We start from the raw sequence: 25,854 nt of genomic DNA, 5'->3' as shown, positions 1-25,854 counted from the left end.
GGAATAATTTTAATCCGTGGTTTTGTCATTTTCTAATGTCCATGACCCTTTTTTTATAATGACAAATGGATTCTGGGTCCAGAATTGATCCTGATCGAGACTAATATAAACAACTAATAGAAAAAAATCATGTATATAAATCTCTTTGGTGGACACGGACACCATTTAAGGTTCTTTGGGTTCCTCTTCTGTTTGTATGTGTGTATATTGTACTTTTTAAAATCATAATAAACACAATCATACTGCTTGACCCGTTCTAATACATACATTTTCGCAAAATTTGAAAAACTCCATCATATACCTTAGACCTAGTCTTTTTTTTTGTTTCAGACTTTTCACACACTTACAGAAGTTAAGTAGATGCATGATGGTGTGTGTGATGCTGTAGAAGAAGATGAGCACTCCTGTAAGTTTGTGGAAGTAGATGTGCTGATCAAGGGGGAGAAAACTGCTGAAGCCACGAGTCCTGAGAAAAGTGATGCTGTGTCGTAACATCAGCACGAGTACAAACATGCAATTGAAGTTCAGACATTGACCTGTAAAATGATCAAATTAATTTACAATTTGAACTATAGTGCAGGAACTCTTCTGAGAGTAGAGTAGAAGTACAGTAAACACTTGCTAATATGGCTAGTTTGGGGATTTGATGATATGGAAATTGCCGGAATATTACAAATGCCAGATTACTGATTGTAAACAGTCGTTATTACAAAGACAGCAGAAATAGCAGTAACGGCCAGCTATAATTACTTTATTTTATTTACCCAACCCGCCATGTTAAACTTCACTTAGGTGAATAATGCAACTCCCTTCTGCTCGTTGCACAACATTCACGAGCGTGATGTAAAAACACTCTTACTACACTTGTAAGGTAAATAGCTATTTAGTACCTAGTGATATAAAATGCTAAAAATAAAACACTCTTGAATTTTATTGCGTGCAGCCAACGTTTGCTGTTCACTTATGACTCTGCTGATCCCCCCAGACTCTACTTATCTCTCAGCTAAACACACTAATACAGCTTAAAACCACATTAAACAATTTTGTTAAGACCTTTTATACCGGTACCAGAAGTGCTGCACAGTATACATCCTCTCTAAATTAGCTGAACTGGTAAATTAGCTGAACTCCAATCCCTTTTCCAAAAGACTCCCTTATTTTGATTCTTTGACCAATATATATTAACCCTTAATCTTTTAAGGCTGAAAAGCCTTTCATTTGCCTTGAGATTGTACGTGAAACGTATTCAGTAAAGCATGAGATGAGCTGGTATAGTACAAGAATGAACTACGCTGGTAAAACTTAGTGATAGACACAAGGGCGCAAACTCGCAGCATCGCTGCAATGGATTTATAGTCCAGCTACTGATTAAGCCACCAATTCACCATAGCTTAAAGTCAAACATATTAACCTTTAAATATTTCCTGAAGTCAAATCCAGACCCATTCTTACACTACTACAAATTTACAGTCAATTTAATTGACGAAAACAATTTGTTTCCTTATCTCTGTATTGTATTAAATAGCTCAAAAGGTAAAAAGGGTCTTAGATTAAACACTTTATAAGTTTGCGAATAAACAATGCAAATTTTTTGTAATGCATATTACAGAATTTGATGGAAAGGAATTAATAATTTTAAAACTTCTAAAAAATAGCTTGCAGAAATATATTAATTGACAAACATACTAGTAGTTATGTTTACTTACCACATGCTCTGGCAAGGATGACAAGTATACTGGAGTGTCGATATTGATAAGATCTTGATACAAAAAGTCCTACATTAACTAATAGAAAAATAGTGAGGAAACTAAGGTAAACGTAGTTGTTTTTTAAATAAGGAAGAGAAAGTTGATAAGGCTTCAGTGCGCTAATCTTCCCAAATATTGAAGCTGGTGGAGGTTTTGGCTTAGGGGGGACGAGCCATCTATCAATACTGAAACAGACAGAATTGTAAGTTAAAATATTTGAAGTACAATTAAAATATATTTGCTGAACTGGACTCTTATCATCAAGGTTGTGTTATGTCTCTCATGACACCCGATATGTTGGCCTTTGAGACAAATGGTTAATTATCTTTGAAATAAAAGTTTTGCCTTGATAAATTGTGAAGTAAAAAACAACTTACAATAAAATGAAAGCTGTTGTCTCATAAGTGTTACTAGCATACGTAAAGATAAGTACCCATCCTACGTCATGTCCTATGAGTTTGTCTTTCATATTCAACATTCTGTACTATTTTAAAAACATTAGGTGAATTTTTTGCCAGTTAGAGTAATGAAATGAGATTTAATCCAAACAACCTAGGCTTACAAACACAACACACACAAACAAGCTTGTACTAACAGATAAGTAAATGGAAACTCGTACAATGTCCACAGTTTAATAAGTTAGTTCTCATAAACATCCGTAATTGACAATAAATCTCTCACTAACCTAATAGATAGGTTTTCAAGCAGTCCACCATGTTTTTCCATCTGATTTTTCATAGCTTCGTACGTGATGGCACCTCGGTTTTCAGCATCTGCGTCTTCAAACAGAGCCATTGTGAGGTCGTCGATTTGTTCTGCGCTGAATCGTAAATCGTTCTCTTCCATACAAGCCTTGATAACATGCTGAAGTTCTTCTGGTTGGATCAAGCCATCACCTGTGAAAGTGTTAATTTTAAGATTTACAGGTAATAATAATAACTCGAATAATGTCATAGCCATACAAGAGCTATACAAGAGACAAAAGGAGCAACACTGCTGTCCTGTTAAACTGAAACAGCTGTCACACTAATTTATAATGGACAGAACAAAATGTTTATGTTTCCACTTTTGTTACCTATGTCTGTTATTACCATAGCAATAGGCATTAGGTTGCGACGCCGACGCCACACACCAACGCCAGGGCCTTGTGTTAGAGGAGTCTATGATAGTGTTTGTTCGAAATTTTAGAATTGATCAAAACTTTGTTCAATTGATGAATTTCTATTCGCCATCTTTTTAATAACAATAGATTGAAAGGTTAACTTATTGTTGCTTATTGTTGTTGGTTAACTATACTACATTTTGTTGTTGCTATTATCTCTCATAAAATTAAAAGTGAAAATTAATCTCCTATATAGAAGCACACTGTATAAGATGCAAATTCTGGCTACAACTGATTCCAATATAGAATGGAATGTTGACTCTAGTATCACAAGTAAAATTTGATAATATTTATTTTGATAGTTCCACTGTAATTAAAGTTTCTCTTTCGTCTTGAAGTCCATAATATTGTGTTACTTATTTGGTAAGACTTGTAGAGTTGTAGCTACTGACAGGTTTGCTAATTTTTATGTAAAGAGATTTTATTGTAAACCTCTTAATAATCCTCTTTGCTAAACACATTATGTAACAACAAAAAAACTTACCGTCAAGATCATAAACTTTAAACAAAAATCTAATTTTATCATCCGGAGAGTTTCCAGCAAACTGATGCAAGACTTGCAGGAACTCCTGCATGGATATTGATCCAGAGTCGTCTGTGTCGAAAATCTGGAAGACTCTTTCTGTGAAAAATGTCTGGAACAAAAACAATGAAATATTTACATTCATGAAAACTGGCAGAGTAGTATATTTAAAATATAGTATGTAAATAAGTTAGATTAGTTAGTAACAGAGTATTATAAGTGCTTTAATTCTGATGTGAAGTTTTCTTTGGCTAAAAAACTTAATTCGCTTTCAGATGGATGGGCCAAGCATGGTGGACTCCAAACCACAAGGTGCATGGCTTTATCACAGCTAAAAGCAATTCTCCAAAAGCAGGATTTGAACCCTGGAGTACTGTGCCATACTCCTAGCCATTAACTAACACAAATATGCATCTATATATCTTCTGGTTAATGTGCCTACGGGATTGCCAATAAAAGGTTTAAAAATGATTATAGATATTATATTGTACTACTATACTATACATAGGTACTTTCTGATTAGATTATACTCTTTCTGTTATTAGTTTTATTTAGTAGTAAATTAACTAGAGTTATCCTGTAAAGCAGTACTGAGTAACGCTTGCTAAATAAAGGCATTTTTCTTTATTTATTTATTTATTTATTTATTTATTTAAAAGTATGTAGATAGAGGTTAACTGAAAAGAAGACAGCAAGGTCCTCAGATTGCATTAATAAAGAAATAGTTTTATTCACTATGGGTAGGGCCTAGGGCCTACTGGCCTACTTACATTTTTAGTGATAAGAATTTTTTGGAAGGCTTCCTTTTGGATTTCCTCTTGATTGCCTACTGTCTGACGAAACAGTTGCTCCAGCCATTCTAGATTCTTCTTGTCAAATCCGGTTCTTGGTCTGAAAGATAAAACAAAACGATGAAAAAATTTAAAGGAAACATTAGTTAGATGGTTAGAACTACCTGTATTGGTAAAAATAATTCATTGATTTGTTTGCTGAAAAACAAAGAAAACCTTTGTGGCATTGAAATAAAATACTAGAATAACCATGGGGCGATACATGCTACTGCTAGTCCTTTAAACCATGTAAACCAGTTTTTGTCTGATTTTTTATGTAGTACATGTGATTCATGAAGTAAATATATCAGCAATATGATTAAAGCTGATATTACATTGTCAACCAAGACAGCAACGCTTTCATGAATAAGCGTGGGAGTAACTATGGTATTTTATAGGTAAATACCCCCGCCGCAGCAAACCTGCCGTCTAAGCGAATTTCCATTTGGCCGAATTGATTTTCAATTGATCTATTTAAATAACATTAGGTTTAACGAGTTACGAGTAACCTAGGTTTGCTGCTACAAGGAAACTAATAAAGTAGTGTGTTTTTAGTAAAATATTGATAGCTTACTATATTAGAAATAAATTTGCCAAGTTTGATCAAAATATATCCATAAACAAGCAAACTACAACATTTTACAATATTCTCCATAAGAATAACATGGGAATTTTAAAATTACCATTTTTTTAGTTTTCTCCGTAACCAATAACCCTACAAAAACACTTTGATATACTGAATTGTTTGTTTTTTTAAGCTCTTTAAGAAGGTTTAGAGAAAAATTGTGAAATTTTGTGTTTTGAGGGTCAAAAGTGAGAAAAACCAATTTTTACCCCATAAAACCCCCCATAAAACCCTGTTCCCATGGTCCGATCATGCTGGATCGCGAACTCATTCAAGTTTATCCCGCCTTACACCTTCAAACCAAATTTCATCAAAATCGGATAAAAATTACTCAAGTTATCGTGTTCACGGACACATATATATATATATAAATCTATATATATATATATATACCTATATATATATATATATATATATACATATATAAAAATTTGAACGAATGGTGTTTTTGGCCTCTGGGGACATTAAAATGAAAAAGTAAATCGGTCCCGGGCCTAAGTCTTACCATGAGACCTACGGTAATAGCTACTTCCCTATAGGGAAATTCGCTAAAAATCACAAAAGTTGCAATAAATTTTGAATTTTAGTTTTTACAGACAGTAGTACGATTGTACCATTTTGTGTAGGGTTACAAAGACCATAACAATAAAAACCACACTACTATCATTACACACTTTACTAACATTACATTTTAGCTAAATATTAATCATAATTAGTCAAGTGTGTTTTTTAAATCTAATTTCTCAGTTAGTTTAGGGGTTTTTACGGGAAAATCACATAAGCTGCAATAACTTTTGAACCGTAATTCTTACAGTAATGGTGTTGTACAGTTTTGTTAAGAATTAAAAGGGCTTTAAAACACAAAACTTAAATCAAAATAAAAGGTAAGCTAGACACTTTTGCCACTTACTGTTAACCAGGCATCTTTATATGAATCACTTTTGAGCTAGCCTCACATTTTATTGTGTTTTGTGTTGTTACATACAAAGTTGTTGATTATGAATGTAAATGAATATCAGCCTCTGGTCATAGAAAGTAGAAGAGTTGCACATTTCAGCGTACGTGGTGAGGTGTTTGTAGTTCATGATTAATTTGAAAAGCGATAGGTTTATTAGAGTTTCAATAAATGTGGTTTACATGTTTTGTCATCACATTATGTGTAATGTTTACATCTTAACAGCGCTGGCTTGATTATGATGTCCTGAACATATCTAGGACGATACAATTACTGCTGAATACATCATATTCTACTGAAAATTATCATAAAAAATATATTAACAGATTAGTCATGTTCTTTCAACAACAACAACACGTTACTCCTGGTACATGCCCCCCACTTGCATTTCAACCAATCCACTCAGTAAAGCTTATAATAGGAAATGATTCATATTATACATCTGAGTTCCAGGTTCCAGTTTCATAGTAAAATACACGATCTAGGACGTTTTCCCACTTTAGATCAGATTACATTACATTCTTAACGATACGCCTAAAGGTGAAAATTTTAAAGCAAAGACAATTAATTAATTGAGGATTTGTTTTGTGTTGGATGAATGAGATGACGGCTTCTTTACTGGCCCAAGTTTCTTTAAGCCAAGGCCGTGAAAACGTACTGATGCATCCGGGTTTTCAAGCAATCAAAACGCTACTTTATCACAGAAAACGTACTACTATAACGTTATAGTAGTACGTTTTCTGTGACTTTATTTAGCTTACGATTACCAGGAAAGCGCTTTACCCATTCATCTACGCAGCTATTTTAGGAGTAGTGAGTAAAGAGTGAGTAAATTAAGAGCAATGATTGTAATTTTGTAAATGGTAAACATTCACTGCATAAACACAGTTTCAGATTCAACCCCAAAGTCACATAGCTGATCTGAGACATGTCCTCACTCCTCTCTCTGTTAACCTGTCAGGTCAAATAGTTCAGCATAATCTACAAAACTATTTGACCACCGATTACACATATCGCTGTTAAAATCAAGCGACACGCGCAAACAGTTTAGCCCCAGCTGCAATCGTGTCGCGAACCTACTCGAGTTTACTGTCACGTTCTTCTAACAACCTTTTTTAGCACCTGACATTAATTACCCACAAGGCCTAGTAAGGGTAACTCTGCCAATTATTTCATAAGTTCTTTCGGAGCCGAGATTGCATCTCGGAAGCGCCGTTTGGTCAAGACCGGTCGAGCTTTTTGTCTAATCCGTCCACTCTGAGATCGTTTTGCCACAAATGTGGAAATAATGGTTGAGTTTGAGTTCCAGGTATTGGTGGTGTCGATTGTCCAAACAAAAACCAGCTGTTTCCGAATCTAATTGTAAATTTGGATCTTTTTTAAGACTTTTGTGGCACAACACAAGTATTTTAAGCTGTTGAGAAGTAAATGTTTTCAATAAATAGCCTACAGGGTTAGCTCTATGGTTACACAGAGTCATTATTATTGTAAATACTATTTTTATAACGTAAATGGAAAAGTAGTCAAGGAGGAGACGCGAGTCAGCTGTTTAGGGCAATTTATCAGCTGGCGAGTTTGTCCATAGCACAGTGGATGTGTTCGAACACTTGGATTTAAACGCGCACTGAATTTAACAGGGAAATTGTCGACGATTTAAGATCGTCTATGGATATTTGCGATATAATAAGTCTATTGTTTCTTGCGACATTATAATTCACAAAAGCGCTATAGGCAACGCACGACATAACGAAGCTATTGAATTTAATTGCGAAATTTTAAAGTCACAAACACGGCAACAGCGACAACATAACCAAATCGCAATAAAATGTAAAACATGACGTGACAAACGCGTCTATGGTGTTCCGTTCAATAACATTGAGGTTAACAGCAAAGCTTTAACGTTACACTTAATAATCATCACAGCAATGTCTATAATATATAGATTATATATTAAGGTTAACCTAAAATTTTGAACATCACCAAAAGTTAAGTTATTTACACCACAAAAAGAGACGGGTGTCAACGCAAAAGCGTACAGTGCCGAATTTATTACTACGTTTTGACACCACAAAATAGTATGTGGTGATGTGCGAATGCATAATGTAGTTTGCTTGAGATAAAAATGTGTACTTGACGTCAGTGGAAATGTGCGCAAAACCGTGATTGGATTGATTGAACTGCACAATTTTGACGTAAAAAGCGAAAACATGACATTATTCGGTTGAGAATGTGATATTGTGACGTCAGCTGTGAGGTGTAATTGTATGTAGATTCAATGAGGCAATCAGCCATGTATGAGCGACGGCGCTAGCGATCTTGTAGCGATTAATATCACGCAGTAAAGCAATGGGAGCCACTTGCAGACCCAACATCAATCTGACATGGGGAGAGGAGCAATAGATCCTCATGGACTAGTTTGGCAGTTAAAGAATAGACAATTAAGACATGTAATATGTGGACAAATGCTTTACGTTTTTGTTGAGACCTTATAAAATTGTATCTATTACAAATGAAATGCAATGCGAAAAAATGAAAATGAAAATGAATGAAGAAATGAAATGCATCAATTCAAAAATCGTGGGAGACGTAGACCTATGGTCTGATATATAATGACTTGATTAATCCTCATAGACATTTTTTTATATTTCAGTTGAATATACAGTTGAATATTAAGTGTGCAGGTGCTACAATCAATTACGTACAAAAATAGGATTTTTTCATTTTTAGATTTTTTTGAGGCGAGGAAAAATACACGTTGACACGTTTACTTGGCTTGCAGCATGTTGTTTTGAAAATTCATTGCGTTGGGTTTTATACTTCAACATTTAGTTAGTTGTTCTAGAGCCGTCTCCATCCAATGGCTCCATCAACTTGGCCTAACTGCTTTTCGTTATGGTTTTAGTAAATATCCCTATCTAAAGGAACAGCTGATCTAATAAGTACGGCCGGTAACAAAGTTATTATCTCTTTCACTAATTTTCACCTACACAAACATTATAATCTACCAACCGAAACTATAATAGTACAATTCCTTCCATTCGAGTAGGTCTAGCCTCCAGGATCATTTCCCTACCGGGTAACAGACGGACGTCCGAGGAAGGCAGTTCTAATTTACATTCCTAATTAATTGCATCCTGCCGCATAACAAGATAAGGTGGATCACTTGGGTATGGATGCTACTAACACCTGTGCCCTTGTCAGCTTGATAGTAGCTTAGCGTGCTACTAGCCTGCTACTCTGCTAGTCACATCTTGTCAATGGTTTTTGCTCGTGCTTGTTCTACGGCCAGGAACGTTTTCCGTTTCTCCTCACGAAGGGAATCGCTATACATTTCATAGAGGTTGTGTTTTAGGCTCGTTGCGCTTTAGTGTGTGATGTCAATTGTTATGGTGTATGATTGATGTATACGGTGTTTCTCAGCACCACTTTTTGTCAGAGGACCAATTATTAAGTTAGCCATATTTTATTTAAAATTTAGTAACAATTTCAGCTTGGGAATAGAACGTTTACTTTACGTTACTGATTAAAGATAGACTTTAAATACGTTTTCAATCAAAGATACATATTGCTCATAGTCGAATGATTTACTCAAAACATATTCATCTATGAGATCGATATCTGCATGGGGACTTATGAGGTTCAGCGGCTTGGCTTGTATTGGTCTCAGAGGCAGCGAAAAGAATACATTATTTACATTTGCTTAAACGGCAACCGTTTCGTACTTTTAAACAGCTGACTCAAAATAACTGTAATAAATTAGAGTGTTGGTCTTTTTACGTTTATTGCTTTCGAAATCAACCCCGATTTTATAGAAACTGTTCCGAAATCAGTGACACTAAAATACTATAGATACTATACAAATTTATTAAATAGTTCCATATGAAATGAATAACTTTTTCTTGACTTTTGACACACCCCGTTGCGAAAAAGTGTAAAGTGGGTCCATGTGTTCTGACAAAAAATACAAGCTACAGTTCCGTGTTGGCTTCTTTTGAGATTTTCCAGGTTCTACCAGTTTGTGTGGTGTTGTTATGTTTTTTTTGTACTTTTCTACCTGACGATGGAGTGAGATTCCAGATCCCAAACTGCATTGAAAAACTAAGTTTTAAATCACAAAATTAAATTGAAAAGCAGGCCTACTATTACAAATATCTATTACCTGGTGTTTGTAAGGGTTGCCAAAAACTCCATGATTTGTGGTGGTGTGACGATACCATCGGAGTCTACATCTATCAGGCGAAACAGCTTGTCTACAATCTGAAACAGAAAACATCTGATAACGGTGTACAGGAATGTACAGGATACAAACAGCTGATCAGAGCCGTCATGCAGGGACAGGTCTGGTCTTCATCTATATATACCATGTATAAAATTTTATAACGGATGAAAATAACAGAGTGTGAAAATAGAAACGGTAACATAAATAATGTTAAACAAAAGCTATACTCAAATTTAGAATGTTGTTTTAACGTTAGGTTTTGTATACAGCATGTGCCAACGAAAAATTTATAATAATTCATTATTATTACATTTTAGGTGAAATAGATAAATCCAGAATGTAAAGATAGAAACAAATTATTTTGGTTAAAAAAAAGTTATTGCGATTATTGTTATTATTGTTTAAACCCTTGCCATTCAGCCAAGTCATCTATATTTGAAAACGCAGGTAATATCTACAATTTTGACCTATGCTTATTGCTATTACTCACTCATTTGATTAACCGATAGCAATACATACCGTGTACTGTGTTTAATACAGGAGATCGTTGGGCATCATTAGGCATACACTGCAGGATAGCCATATATGAACTAATACAATTTTAGTTCATCTATATGGTATATCATTGGTATTGCTTCGCAAAATCCCAACTCTTTGTTTTAAGATTGAAATTGATAAGTGGTTCGGAAAATCGACAAGCTGCGGCTCAGCTGTGGTTCACCGCTGAAATCAATCCTCCACACACGCATTGAACCCAACACCTTGTGCTGATTTGGTGAGCTTTGGTGATTAAATAATCGTCTATCGCCAGTGGTTTTCTGTACGGAAATTATAATAGTGATCATATTCCTTTTAGCACAAAGTGAGGAAGTTCTATAAAACCTTTCAAAAGAAGCACCCTTTTTGAGGGAGGTAACGTTTTCCTTGTCTGATATAGGTTATTTGTCTTTTATTGTTTCTAGCAAAATATACCTCAAGGTTAAAGTAGACCGAATCCCCTAGCGGAATTATCATCTAGTTAAAAGTAATTGGCGATTGATAGGGTTTGAACCCAGGATTTCAGAACAGAAACTCTGCTCTCTAACCACTAGACAGTAGACACGTACACATTTCACAAGGTATAATGTCTTAATATTATTAGATAAAACCAGTATAAGAAAATATGCCTTTTATGAGTTAAAGTTCCTGCCAGCATTTATAAAAAGTAATCTACTTCTGTTGGAATATTTGTATTGGAATTAGGGTTTCTTCTATAACTGGTTATAAATAAGCTACTTTATGATATGATGTAACTTTAGCTACGTTATAAATAACTGCAGACTTTTATGAGCCTTAGACAATATATAGTAGTTTGAAAATAAACTTTAATTGACATAAAAATTTAAAAAGTTTAAGTAAAATATTCATTTTAGGACAAATAATATTGACTGAAATTTAAACTAAGTAATACGGATTGTAGACTTCAGTCTACAATCCGTATATGTTTCCCATAACCTTACAATACCATGTTTTTGCATTTCTGAAGAATTAATAGTATTAGTAGCCTCGTTCAAATAGCACAAACTATTTTAGTATCAATTGTTTCATTCCATAACAACTACATTATTGAAGACTTTTTAATATTAAAATATTTAATAACTACGTTTAATATTTGAAATATTTAATATTAAAATAATCAAACATGTAGTTACCGAATGAGGCAGAGCTCTGATTTTCTTGCAAGGCTAGTCTGGTTTTCAATGGTTTTAAAATGGACGGTGAAACAACTTTAAAATAACGTTGTAATATAAAAAATAAATGACGAATTCGTTTCGAAAAGTGGTAATATTTTTCAATCGCAATTCGCGAACCTCTCTAACCCAAAGTTGGCTGCAAAATCCTCGACACACAAATCCCAACAGGAATAAACCAAACCCAAACCAATACAAATGGCCTTATTATCAAAATAATCTAGTAAAATCCTCGATATTTAAGTGTTAACATTAAGTCAGTTAAGTTTTCAACAATATTACGGTTTACAAAAAAATCCACAAACTCCAAAAACTTACCACATCAAGTGTATTTCAGATGGCATCCTAACCAAAGAATTTGTCTTCTTACATGTCCAGTAACCTACCCACTACTGGTTCATCTTGCCCAGTTGTAGATAATAACTGATAAGGCTTACTGCAAGGTTAAAAGGTCAAAGGTATAGAATTCGCTACCGTGGTATGGGAAGTATGAGCACTAGAAAAATATGTGTATTTGTTATGAACAATTATAACATAATCATTCAAAAGAGTTTGACCATAGTAAACAGTAGGCCTAAACGTAACAACTGTTATAATAGAAAATAATCATATCGTCAGAGGGCTAAATAAAATCTCATCGAAATAGCAGTTGCTAATTTTTGTGTTTGGTAATGTTAAAAATGTAATGGTGGCTACTGATAATAATTTAATGCGCGATTCTTTAAGAACTTTGTTAATTTAATTTAACATTGAATAATCCTTTTGATCTATGCAATTGAGTGGAGCTCATTGAGATCGGACCTTATGCAACATGTGTAGCCTCATCATGCAAAAAAACCTACTAAGGTTATTTCGATAAACAATGGGAAGGTTTTTAATTAAACTAATAACAAATTGAAATGATCATACAATTAAAAACCTTTTTGTTAAACTGTTAACGTTTAACATTGGGTAAATGGGCCTTGGCGAAACGTAAATATAAACCAAGAATCAGAGCATGTATAACAAAAGTACGGCCTAATATATATATATATATACTTCCGGTTGAAACCCGTTGATCAACGAATAAATAGAAGGTACTGAATGCATTTGGAACCACTGATCATATAAGTACACTATTTTACCTATTATAATTTCCGTTGTATAATCTAAATCAGAACCCAAACAAATAATTATTTAAATAAGTTGTTTAACATAACTTACTAACTAACTATTAAGTCGATGTTTGTCAAAAGCTATGAATAGGTTATTTAAACGGGCTTTTACCATTGACTGGAATTTTATAGTTACTGATCTTGAAACAAGTTTCATGTGGAAATGGTTTAGTGCGCTGATGTGGACTAATGTTTGTTTGTATTAAATTCATTGGGTTGATGGATAATATTGATAGTAAAAAATGGAAATCACAAACAAACGATTTGAATAAGACTTTAACTATTAATTGATTTTTAAATCAATATTTGTCCAACTATACTATTGTAAGAGCTTTCCATGTAAAGTCTGATGAGCCCTGTTCAGACATAAACACTATTTACTGCCCGTATATATTTAAACAAATTTATTTGTATCATCCTTTCAATTTCAACTGGTTCAATGTCAATTGACACTTGCATATTTCAAGATCTTAAAGATGTTAATGAAGTTACTCTTGCATCATCAAAGCAAGGTCTTCAGCTTCAACTATTTAAGTAGAAGAGCTCTTGGCATGTATCAGTAAATGCAACTGTTCGATTTCATTATGCGTATCGCACACCTTGCTCTCAAGAAATTACTGGTTTCTCGCATCTATCTCTGTTGACTTGAACCGTTTTACCTCCTTATTCTCATAAGCCTGTTAAAATAAAAATGTTTACATATTTTGCCGGAAGCAAGTATATGGAGGTTAGGTTAGGTTAGGTACACAGATTCTGACATAAACGACTATTACGGTTAGTTTAATTAGGTTAGTACACATATAGCAGTATTTAAAACACAACATTTTGGCCGGAAACATAAAATGACTGACTAAACTAACCTATTCCTCGTATACTTGCTTTCCGGCAAAGAATTTTCCTTTTTACTAAAGTTACTAATAACCATCAGAAGAATCAACTGTAATATGAGAAAAATTGAAGTTGACCCAGTCTTGGCTCGGAGTTACCAAATATTTAAAATTTTAATATTCCTCACAACAATACGAGAATCTTGAAATACGCATGTGGTCCGTAAGGGGAAAAGATATAATTGTTCACGAAAGATTATCGGTAGACGAATCTAAGGAGCGAATATGTTTATGTAAACTTTAAAAGAAACTAATCTACATCAGGGGGAAACATCACTAAAAAGGGGCATGACAAAACAGGCTTCAAATGATAAGGTGGGATGAGATATCTACTTGCATTATTTACAGCCAATGGAAAAATCTCCGTCTGTACTTACACTCTACTTCACTTAAAGATATTCAGCTTATCATTCATTACAAATTCTCAAACGTACCACGTGTGCTTCGAGAGTATGACATTGATTTCAAACAGTGCAAGTAGACTTCTTACCCTATTGTACAATTTGAAACTAGTTTAAGTACGCTGTTGTCGATATGTTTCTCTTTATAGGGTCGATTACGATTTGTGCATTACTGTTTGTTACAAGAAGACAAGTTATTCATTTACAATTACACTGGTTTCGATATGTTCCTCTTTATAGGATCGATTACGATTTGTACATTACTGTTTGTTACAAGAAGACAAGTTATTCATTTACAATTACACTGGTTTCGATATGTTCCTCTTTATAGGATTGATTACGATTTGTGCATTACTGTTTGTTACAAGAAGACAAGTTATTCATTTACAATTACACTGGTTTCGATATGTCCCTCTTTGTAGGATTGATTACGATTTGTGCATTACTGTTTGTTACAAGAAGACAAGTTATTTATTTACAATTACACTGGTTTCGATATGTTCCTCTTTATAGGATTGATTACGATTTGTACATTACTGTTTGTTACAAGAAGACAAGTTATTCATTTACAATTACACTGGTTTCGATATGTTCCTCTTTATAGGATTGATTACGATTTGTGCATTACTGTTTGTTACAAGAAGACAAGTTATTCATTTACAATTACACTGGTTTCGATATGTTCCTCTTTATAGGATTGATTACGATTTGTGCATTACTGTTTGTTACAAGAAGACAAGTTATTCATTTACAATTACACTGTTGTCGATATGTTCCTCTTTATAGGATTGATTACGATTTGTGCATTACTGTTTGTTACAAGAAGACAAGTTATTCATTTACAATTACACTGTTGTCGATATGTTCCTCTTTATAGGATTGATTACGATTTGTGCATTACTGTTTGTTACAAGAAGACAAGTTATTCATTTACAATTACACTGGTTTCGATATGTTCCTCTTTATAGGATTGATTACGATTTGTGCATTTCTGTTTGTTACAAGAAGACAAGTTATTTATTTACAATTACACTGGTTTATCTCAGTAGTTAAAAACAACAAACAATAGTAAACAAAATTCTCTCTACATCACACTGAACCAACCATACAAAAGTCTGGAGAGGATTATATACGTAATCTATAGTTCGGCAGAGGCAGAAACAGAAGACATCCTTAAGGATTGAACTGATATACCTCGTGTTAACCTATTGCGAACACCCAACAGTCGGCACAACACAAGGCAAATAAACTAATGTACAGAACGGTGTGTTCAGTGTTTACATTTGACACCGGTGTTTGGCGAGCGGAGCGTCCCGTGTTGTGTCGCGTGTTGAGTTGACGTGTCGCCGTGTCGCGACGTGTTTGTCGCAGTGTGCACGGTTGGGGAGCTGCGATAAATCGACAGTGTTTGTACATACATTGGTCAAACAGTAACACTCAAAAATATCAACAAACAACAAACCAGTTCTTTTAATCAGTTCCATCGTCCCTTGCCTTTACATTTTCACACTTACCATTAAGAAAACATAGTAACAGATATTTCATTGATTTTAGAAACAAAAGAGCACTGTGTACTGCTTAGTTTTATGATATTGTCCTTGGTTTAATTTAATCAGTGGTGTGGCAAAACAAAACACAAATAATAAATGTATCAAATAAAGTAAATGTGAACTGAAAGCTATGTTAAGATAAAATAAGAGTATTTTGTATTACCATTTGATAATTAAATATAGTTACACATATTCAACATATTTTAGAAAACAAAAATCAACGACAATAGTTATTGATGATATTCTTTAGTTTAATTTAAGCATAGGTTTAGCAAAACACAATAACTTAATTTACCTAAATATACATATAAAACACAATGTGATGTGCAAGTTATGTTAAGTTAATCTAACATGTGAAGCAGTTAGAATTTATTTAAAGTAGCCTCCAAATTCATACAAAACATCTATACATTGTAATTTTCATACTGTTTCCATGAAAACATATCAATAACATTATTTTCACTTAAGATTATTAACTTAAGACGCTTTAAAATATCCAAAGCAGAGCCGGAGTTGATACAGCAACGGTTATAAAATCTTTTTTTTATATAATCATTGACATAGTTTTAGAATAAATAATCCATCATAAAAGGTTAGATTAAAATAAACCTACTTCATATTTATGGAAAATATTATATTTAATTTCTTTGTATCAGCTGTCTGAAATTGTGAAATATACAGTTTAGCAGTTCTTCTTGTTTATATTTAAATGTCAAAGCAAATGTAAACAAACACTGTTAGTTTTCTCATCACAGCCATGGAGACCAATCAATATTTACTTTTAAAATGTTCACCTCAGAACTTTTAAAGCCAAAGGGGCAAAGCCTACGGTAAGTATCGAAATGTGAATAGTCCTATAATGGTCCTTGGTATGGTAGCTATATTTTTGTAAAATTTAAGCCCAGTTGGTTCAGTAGTTTTTTCACCTATTAGTAATACACATACAGACACCATTAGATTTTTATATAATAGTATAGATAGATGGTAGAAATGTATCTTGTTTATTTCGTCTATGCGAATCAAACAGTTTGAAATAAACAGTTGTTTTATTGATGGCTGGGAAAACCGGAAATTTTTCTAAGATAAAACAAAAGACACGTAACAATGAACATGAGAAACAGTTTTATTTGTAAACTATTCCGGTCCTCGATATAAGAAATTTAGGATCTATATATTAATAGGCAAGCATGTTTCTTTAAAACCTTTTTCCTCAGCTCGGGTTCATCGCAGGGAAAATCAACGCATACCGTTAGAAAGATATTTTCCTGTAGATGTGCAGGATCCCTTTATAAATTGAAATAGGCTAAAAAACAAGCACACAAAATGAATTTGAAAATTCAAAAAATTTACGTGAACCTTATGGGTTGCCATGATGGTGACGAAATAACAACGAAATGTAAACAGAAAATAAAAACAAATTGAAGAAATTCCAATCACATGTTTTCTTTTTTACATCGTGGGGTGAAAATAGAAATGTCTGTACAATACATATTTCTGCTCGAGTTTCGGCCACTGGACGACCTCTAGTTCTGATAAAAAGGTCGTTGCGGTGCGGATGGTTATAAGACTTTTAAAATCGTATTTTAACTTTAACTATAGTTTCACTATATCACTTGGGTACTTATTTAAAATACCCTGGTACCACTCAAGAAGGAAACGTTCTAATAAATACCCATTCATGCTCAAATCCTAAATAAAACACTGTCAAAAACAAACATTATTTTACCGAAGACTGTTTCAAAGTTTTAATCTAATATTTTGATGCAATTCTAGTCCCTTTTAAATCAAGCTGTAGAACGTCACCAACATTCGTCCTGAGGAGAAAATGTTTCAAAAAATAAATATGCAAAATAGTTGTACACTTTGTAAATTTCATACAGAAACCGCAACATCATAAACAATATACAAACCATAAATCACTCAGAAACTACCGAAACAAGAACTGCATCCTTACTGGATAAAACTCCATCTCCCTGTGGATTTGACATAAAACCCACTCATCAAGCTGCCGAGCCGGGCAAAGTCGGACAAATCGTTCCACAAACGACTACATAACTTGACGAGGAAATTTATTCGTCTATAAAATAAGGCCGAAAGAAGGTTTACAAAGTGTACCTCGCCAGCAATGTTCCATCCCACTCTGTAGTAAGAGTGGCTACTGATTTATTCTTTACACTATCAAGAGTCCAAATCGATATATCGCACGATAGATTTCGATTATACAAATCACCATGACGATTTACGATGTCCGATAGATTTACATTTGGGACAAGGTTGCACTTGAATTGTAAAATATGGATGTGGTGTTGATGGTGTTATTTGTAGGTATACACATTCCCGTTGGGATGCTGCGAGTAGACTAGTCCTTTTGTAGAACTTTACAAAACGATGATTAGGGTGGTGATATAAAGCACCTTTTTAAAGGGGTATCTTAATATAAATCAAATCAAATGAAAACTCTTTATTGCTTGTAATATGGCAATATAATGGATTGCAATCGTCAAAAATAAATTAATTAATGTATGAATAAAATTAAACCCGTGTAGTCCGATGATTTTCGCAACCCTCCCTCCTGTAGATCAGTGCCACTGGTAAAATCTAAAGCCACCAGCCTGATGTGTTTCATGCATGGTCTTGTAGAGCATGGTGATGCCGACTTGATGAATTTCAGTTTTAGAGTAAATTCGACAACGCGTGCTTTGCTCTTATTTGTAATATCTGATGTAAAATAATTTATAAACTTATACAAATGGATTTTATCCTTTCAGTGTTAATTTGTAAGACTTCCAATTGTAAATTTCCTCTTTACATCAGAGGAAGTACGATTGTTGTTCTGAGAAACCAGTTCATGAAACCATAGATTAAACATACTCCCTTAGATGAAACCTACAATGTAAAATCGTATCATACACACGAGTGTCGTCCTAAAACAGGTTTACCCCCTTCAAAATAATAACTAGTATTTTGCCTCTACCTTCACATACATACGGCGATTCCCCTCTTCATGTAGTTTTACGGCAGTGGTATCTCGTTGAAAGACACCGCTAGTCGGAGACGCCGTGTCCCGGTAATATGTGGAGAACGCAAGTCGTTAGGTTGGCAATTATATGACCCCCCTTCCCCCTGAATTTATCTCATTCACACCCACATAACGTAATTAGCATAAAGTATAAACGTACAACATGTAAACGTCTGTGATTGTTGCTATCTCTACAGCAGGTGTTGAAATGTAAGTGTTCTTTGATAACTAATAATGTACATGTGTTATGTGGTGGAGAGTGTTGGGATTTGTGTGTACTTTGAACAGTTTTGATGGAGTTGTGGACAATGACGTAATGAGGTACAATTTTTACTATATTTACCAAAAACATGTTACGCTTAGAACGTACTTTAAACAGGTTTCAAACGATAAGAAATTCCATCAGCAGAATCGACGCATTGAGGTGTTTTCTGAGGTATTTTTACGACCCTGGGTCTCAGCCAAGAGCCAGATTTTGGAATACTTTCTTTGCAGGAGTGTAAAATGAGGCTTTAGCGAAATGACGCCAGATATAGCGGTGCAAACGGCAGTGTCATAATATGCTTTAAGCTCCAACTCTTTTACGACGTGGAATAAATCAAGTGGGCACTTTTTACGTTTTCGATTTGCATTTAAAATTAGAAAACTATGTCGTAACATGGAAGTGAACTAATTAATTGTCCATATATTTAACGATAAAACTGTAAAAAGTACTTATATTGTCAGACTAAAACAGGTTTATTTAAATAACATTTTAATACCGACAGCAACACGGAGTAATGGTACTTCCTCTGATGTAAAGAGGAAATTTACAATTGGAAGTCTTACAAATTAATACTGAAAGGATAAAATCCATTTTTATAAGTTTACATGTGAATTAAAATTGTCGACATACCTTCAAGCTCAAAACAAATAAAACGTTTTTCACTCGGCGATAATATAGGCACACGGTTTTGTGATAGTATAATACAAAACTTATTATATTTTGAAAGTTATACGAAATTAAGTCTACAATTTTCCATTTATTAGCTACCAAAATAGGGGAGAGTTTTGTTAACTCATTTTGAGGTCCTTGAATTCAAAATAAGTCATATCCACGACACTAGCTAGCATAGCATGCGTGTATAACAGCGTTTATTTCGGATACTGAAATAGCCAGTTGATATTTTATTTTTTTTTAGAACCTTTTTTAATTTTTAGCCTCTAACGTTGACGTTCTACTGATATTTTATTAAGTTACTATTGAGGTTATAACATTTCGTCTTTTTTCATGTATACAACATAATTAGTTACTACTATTGACTATGTTGTATTGATAGTCAAAGGTACTACTAGTTTAACTAGAGCAATAGAGTTTTGTGGTTGCATTTTCAGTTTGGCAAGATTAAACGGATTCCCTTATATTGGCCTATGCTAATATACATTGTTTAAATAAGCTTGCAAGGCTATGACGTTTGTGTACGAAAAATGACAGCAGGGCTGAGGTTAGTATACGTTTTGGCGTCCACCGCTGGGAGCGCCTTGTAGTCACCTTAAACTTAACCTTGCCTTACGGTGCTCCCAGTGGTGGACGTCAGAACTTAACTGCAGCACTGCTGTCGGCATATATTTAACTCTATTTGTCTATGCTGTATATAGCTTGGTTGTTGCTAACTACTCCCCACCCTAACACGTCAAATGGATGTTTTTGTAACATTCTCAAAAGTGTAACAATGGGCCGAAATGACGAGAGGTATCATTTAAATCGCTGGCTTGCCATTGTAGATTAACACACAATGGGCTAGGCGAGGCTGTGGTGATTATGGGGCAGACGACCGACCGATGAAGGCCCGACACAACCCACTTCGTCTATTTTAATAACTGGAGTAGACACAGCTTGTCTTGGGATTGTAGTTCCATTGTGCATAGGCAATATGTCAGTGGTAAGTGGTCAGTTACAGGCGAATCGTTTTGTAGTGATGAACATTCAGGTTCTAAGAGAACTTCGAAGCACTTAAGGTCAATGGTGTCCGGGCAATTGTGTACATAGAGCATAGCGAACACATCGTTAAAGTGAGAGATTAATTTCACCTGACAAGAGTTGTAAGGTCTCTATAACTACTTCAAGACTAGGATATTGCGGTCATATGTATCTACGAGTGGGAAAAGGGTGCAAGGGTATTTTTCAGTTCGAGATCCATACTCTGCCCTAAAACTCAAGAACCCCAGAAGTTTAAGTGAGCCTGGCGCACGATATTTTTTCGGTGGCACATTTCAGTGTTGTAGTAAGCAGTGAGTACAAAAGTGTACAAAGTTCACTTAGACCTGGGACAAAACAAAATCTTCACTGTAACTTTGCCACTCCCTAACTACAAAACATAATATACAAGACATAATATACGCCTGTTTCAGCTTATTAAGGTAAAGTTCAGCTGTAGTGTACCAGTACGAGACAACGAAAAATTGAATCTACATTAAGTTTTTAATTTGATCGAAGTCAGTGAGTGCTCCTTGAATAAATTCTTCTATATGAATACATTTTTATACTGTAGAGAAAAAATCAACATTATGGTTTGATGGAGTACAGGAAGAATGAAGAGTTGAAGCTCATGAGCATGTGTGCAGCTTTGGCATTTGTGAAGTCAGAATAAGTGCATTATGGGTAGCACTAGATTCATGTGGAAGCTCCCAACAATGAGTACCTAAAATTTAACGCGTTCTTTGACTACGTTGCTGATACATGACTGTGCAGGTTAAGCACATAGAGTGCAGTAAAATTAGTTTGCGCAATAAGCTGGTGATAAGGGAAAGAGTTACGGGTTCTCTAGGAATTCCAAAATAGTTTGTGCATTATTCTAGTGATAACGAGACAGGCTCTTCAGAGACCTCTATACTAGTGTTGGTGATATACGAGTAGCAAAATGTTGATTCTTTAGATAACTCTAAAACATGGGTTTCTAAGAGTACACCAGTATGCGTTCAATAAGAAGGTTTTAGAAATATTTTGAGTTTGAGGAATCATTAGGTTGGTTAGGTATTTCAAGTTTTAGTCTTCCATAGTTACATCATTATTGTATCGGCCTGGATCATGAATTGCATTCTAGTGGATTGGCGTCTTAAAAATTGAATCTAATCTTATTTGAACGAGTTGTGTACAGGTTAAATACCTTCCTCCTCAAAAAGCCTAGTTTGGTAGGTGATAAAATACTTGGTGTTACTGAACTTATAATACAAACATTTTTAAGCTCAATTACATCGAAATCGTGGGTTTCACGTCTGAGAGACGCAACTTGAATGTATCAATATAGTTAATTCATGTACTGAGATGGCTCGCAACTTCATTGTTGATTGTTACGTACCACAAGGATGCTATATGATATATCACTAAACTCTTTAAAATAAAAAATAGTTTGTACAAAGTATACAAATAGAAACTATTGGCCATTTCCTCTGGACAGAAACCCTTCGACAACGATGACGAACTTTAGTGTCGCCACATCGGTAACACTGCAATGACATTGTAATATATTCCGGCATTCAAGACCACCCGCTGTTGCTTGTACGACATTTTACCATTTCAATTACGAGTGAGCGAGAGCCCGTCCCAGCGTCTTGCAAGAACTAGCAGCGAGATCATAGAGTAAAATTTATGTCCCCCACTATATTGAGATCTAGATCCCGCCGTAGTGGGCTCGTTACATATATCTTGCATCCTTATCTCTTATACTCTGTGTAATTTACTGGCTGACCACAACGCCCCTAGCGACCGACGTTTGAACTATCTTGTCAATTTTTAACAATCGCCGGTAACGACTATTTCCATTGTTTTGTCTAGAGGGATATTGGTATGGTTCATTTTGTATACGGGAAGTACAATTATCATACCCTTGTTTTAGCGTAAACGTTCCCACAATATTCTTGATAGATCAGCTGAAAACAAATTGGTATAATAATGTTGACTTTAACATGGATTTACCACAATAGGTTTACTAAAAATAAAAATAAAGCCAGTGCAATTAAATTACAAACAAGATTCTAAATATTGGTCAAAAGTCTAACAGAATAATTCAGATGACTATAGAGATAAAATCTATATCAATTAACGTCATAGACTAAACTTTTCCTTATGTCTCTTCACAAATACTATGATACTAGGTTTAATTGATTAATTGAAAAATATTAGGTTACCTATTTTAGCAGTTTTAAAATAAACTTTTTACAAAGAAAAGATGTCAAAATTTACCGAAAACACTTCAAGACGATAATCGAATGTAATCTTAAACTGAATCTTAAGGCACGTAAAGTAGTTTACTTTTAATCAGCATACTAGACCAAGGATTCTATCTATAGAAACTATTAAACTCAGGGAACCTGTTACCTTATCGGTTGGTATAGCGGGGTCTATATTACCACAGGTACAAAGGACTACATAAAGGATAAGTACCATTGATACGAACTACAAGCGTAAGCTCCGCACTAGACCACCATGTTCAGGATTTTATAGCTCATTGGAACCGTTCTAGGATGAAAGCCTTTTTAGATTCGAATCATTTGACCCGAGGTTAACTGTTGAACGAGTAAACATAATATATGAGCTTCTGTAATCTTCGGTAAAGTGCGATGTGTATTTTATGTGTACGTTCAAGTGTCCAAGGATGAATACGTTTAGCGAGAAGTTTAATGTTGAAAGTGGTTGGAGCTTTGCGGTAGAGTGTTGTGTGTTGAATTCTTTAAGTTTATGTGTGGACAGTTAACAATTGTTTTCAAAATTTAACAAATAAGTGACATGATAGTGTAAAAAACCTTTCGCAAATGAAACCATTGTCAGTATGTATATTGTCTATGCCAGCATAGACCGATCTTAAAATTCTCAAGCCTGTGGATCTGGCTTTCGAATCTACCCAGTTAAGCTTATAATGAACATGTAATTTAATAGCTTCCATTAAACAGTAAGAAAGTTGTTGACACAAAAATAGCAGTTACAATCGCCTATTTTTTTTATAAATACATTGTAAAACAGAAGTTTTACATCATCTAATTATGTAATGAAATTTTTAAGTTTATATTTATACTAGCTGTACCCGCGAGCTTCGCCCCGTTTAACTTCATAAGTATTCGCATGGCTCATTCACGTCCTGGTTGAAGTTCGTTCGCTACGCTCACTCACCTTTAGGTTGGAGCTCGTTCGCTGCGCTCACTTGCCTTCAGGTTAGCTCGTTCGCTACGCTAACTCGCTTCCAGGTTGAAGTTCGTTCACTACGCTCACTCACCTTTTGGTTGGAAATTAGCTGTTGTCATAAATTAAAAAAAAATTAATAGTGCTGCACCCTGTTGGTAATCCGTGTAACTTTTATGCTATTGCACATCATAGAACAGAACCAACTTGTTTAATTGAAACAGCTGTTAAGATTCATTAATTCCTTTTAAATATGAAAAATCATAAGATTAACATGGGGAACTACAGAGCCACTGGGGCGGAGCCCGAAAGGGTTTTTGAGATATGAATATGCTTTAATGTTAATCGGGAATGTGAGCTATCATCATGCCGAATTTCAGCCCAATCCGTCCAGTAGTTTATGCGTGATTGAGCAACAAACACACACACAAACATACACACAAACATACACACAAACTCACAAACTTTCAGATTTATAATATTAGTAAGATTAAATATAGGAAATATGTTATCATTTTTGATACTATCAGTTTTATGTAGCGGGTCCAAAGAACCGTTTTCCTGCAATATGTACAACTCCTTGCTAAGTAAAGGCACGAAGTTACTACTATTCAACAATATGTCTGAATTGTGTTAGATATGGCGATACCTGATCTCACCATACTGTTAACATAGTATCATTTTCTTTGCCGTAAAGGTAGACAACATCTACCCGAGTTTCAAATCACTCCTGTTCATCACCCGATGAACAGGAGAACGCATTACCACAACAACCTCAACAGAAACGCACTACAACAGTTTAAGAGTTTACATCACGAAGCCATAAACTCCATAATGAACCAGTTAGGCTGCCGACGTATTGTATACAACCTTATTAGTTCTCAAACCTCCCACTATCCCATAAACTTCCCATGATTGACCTATGGAAGGTAGAAGCTGACCATCTGATAACAGAATCAGCTGATCACTGGCATCACAGCTGATAACGCATCGTCAGTAACTAACATTATTATTGATTACTCACGATTAAATCCAACCTGTGATTTCTTGTGGAAATCACTGTGATTAACTAGTTACGATGCTACGGTTTGTGCTCAGTAAAAAAGGTTAAGTTGTGCAAACCTGAAGTTTTAGAGGGGTAGGATCTGGTTTTCCTGTTGTGCATTGTTTTGTTGTTGTTGTTGTTGTTGTTGTTTGATAGACAATGCTTTCTGATAGTGCTACGTAATCTATATTGTTAATAGTAGTTCACACAACGATTGCGTAAAGATAGTGTTAACGACACGAGTAGAAAATTTAAGGTACGAGCCTTGGCGAATGCTGTAAAAACGTCTACGAGTGTCGTTAACACTATTTACGTGAGTCTACACTATACAGTGTTTTAATTACTAAAAGTCACTACTAAAATTGATCTATAATAGTAATGCAATGTGTGAGATAATCATACAACTATGTTCTCCTCGAGCAAGATACTTAATTAAATTAATTCTTAGATAAATTTAATTTGGCACTTGTAGGTGGAATGTATGACTCAGTATCCAAAGTCAATGATATTATTACGATCGATTTCGACTATATAATTGGGTTTATTAATTAGAAATGTGGAAGAAAACTACCCACCCTATTGAAACCCGAAATCTTTTGTTTGTGTTTTATGTTGGTAAAGTTTAAAGATGTTGATTTTATTTTATGAATGGTTTAACGTGTTCTACTTTTCACTTTGGTTGAACAGAAGACAAACAGTTTAAAAAATATGCCGTTTTTTTTTATTAAAAGCCTTTTTGATTAAGAAACAAACGGTGAACAACTAACCGTTATGAACATTTACATGTAGAAACATGCCGTAAGATTGTCTTCAATTCATCAAATTACTAAACTCGATTTTATTTTGTTTAG

General features: G+C 34.4%; 1 protein-coding gene across 1 annotated transcript in view; it reads right to left on the bottom strand.

The window, feature by feature from the left end:
• Window positions 1-25,854, bottom strand: part of LOC128996752 (NADPH oxidase 5) — a 172,119-nt gene that overhangs the window by 10,535 nt on the left and 135,730 nt on the right. The window contains exons 5-10 of the mRNA XM_054422204.1: window positions 10,003-10,100; window positions 4,204-4,324; window positions 3,395-3,545; window positions 2,434-2,644; window positions 1,707-1,933; window positions 348-536 (exon numbers count right to left, since the gene is read on the bottom strand). Of these exons, the coding sequence (XP_054278179.1) occupies window positions 348-536; window positions 1,707-1,933; window positions 2,434-2,644; window positions 3,395-3,545; window positions 4,204-4,324; window positions 10,003-10,100 (997 nt within the window). The remainder of the gene's footprint in view (window positions 1-347; window positions 537-1,706; window positions 1,934-2,433; window positions 2,645-3,394; window positions 3,546-4,203; window positions 4,325-10,002; window positions 10,101-25,854) is intronic.

The sequence above is a fragment of the Macrosteles quadrilineatus genome, unplaced genomic scaffold, assembly GCF_028750875.1.
Source record: "Macrosteles quadrilineatus isolate MER2022 unplaced genomic scaffold, UCM_ALF_1.0 Scaffold_6__1_contigs__length_79288215, whole genome shotgun sequence".
Lineage (NCBI taxonomy): Eukaryota > Metazoa > Arthropoda > Insecta > Hemiptera > Cicadellidae > Macrosteles > Macrosteles quadrilineatus.
The sequence above is the reverse complement of the archived record's forward strand: the minus strand, read 5'-3'. Positions and strand labels throughout refer to the sequence as shown.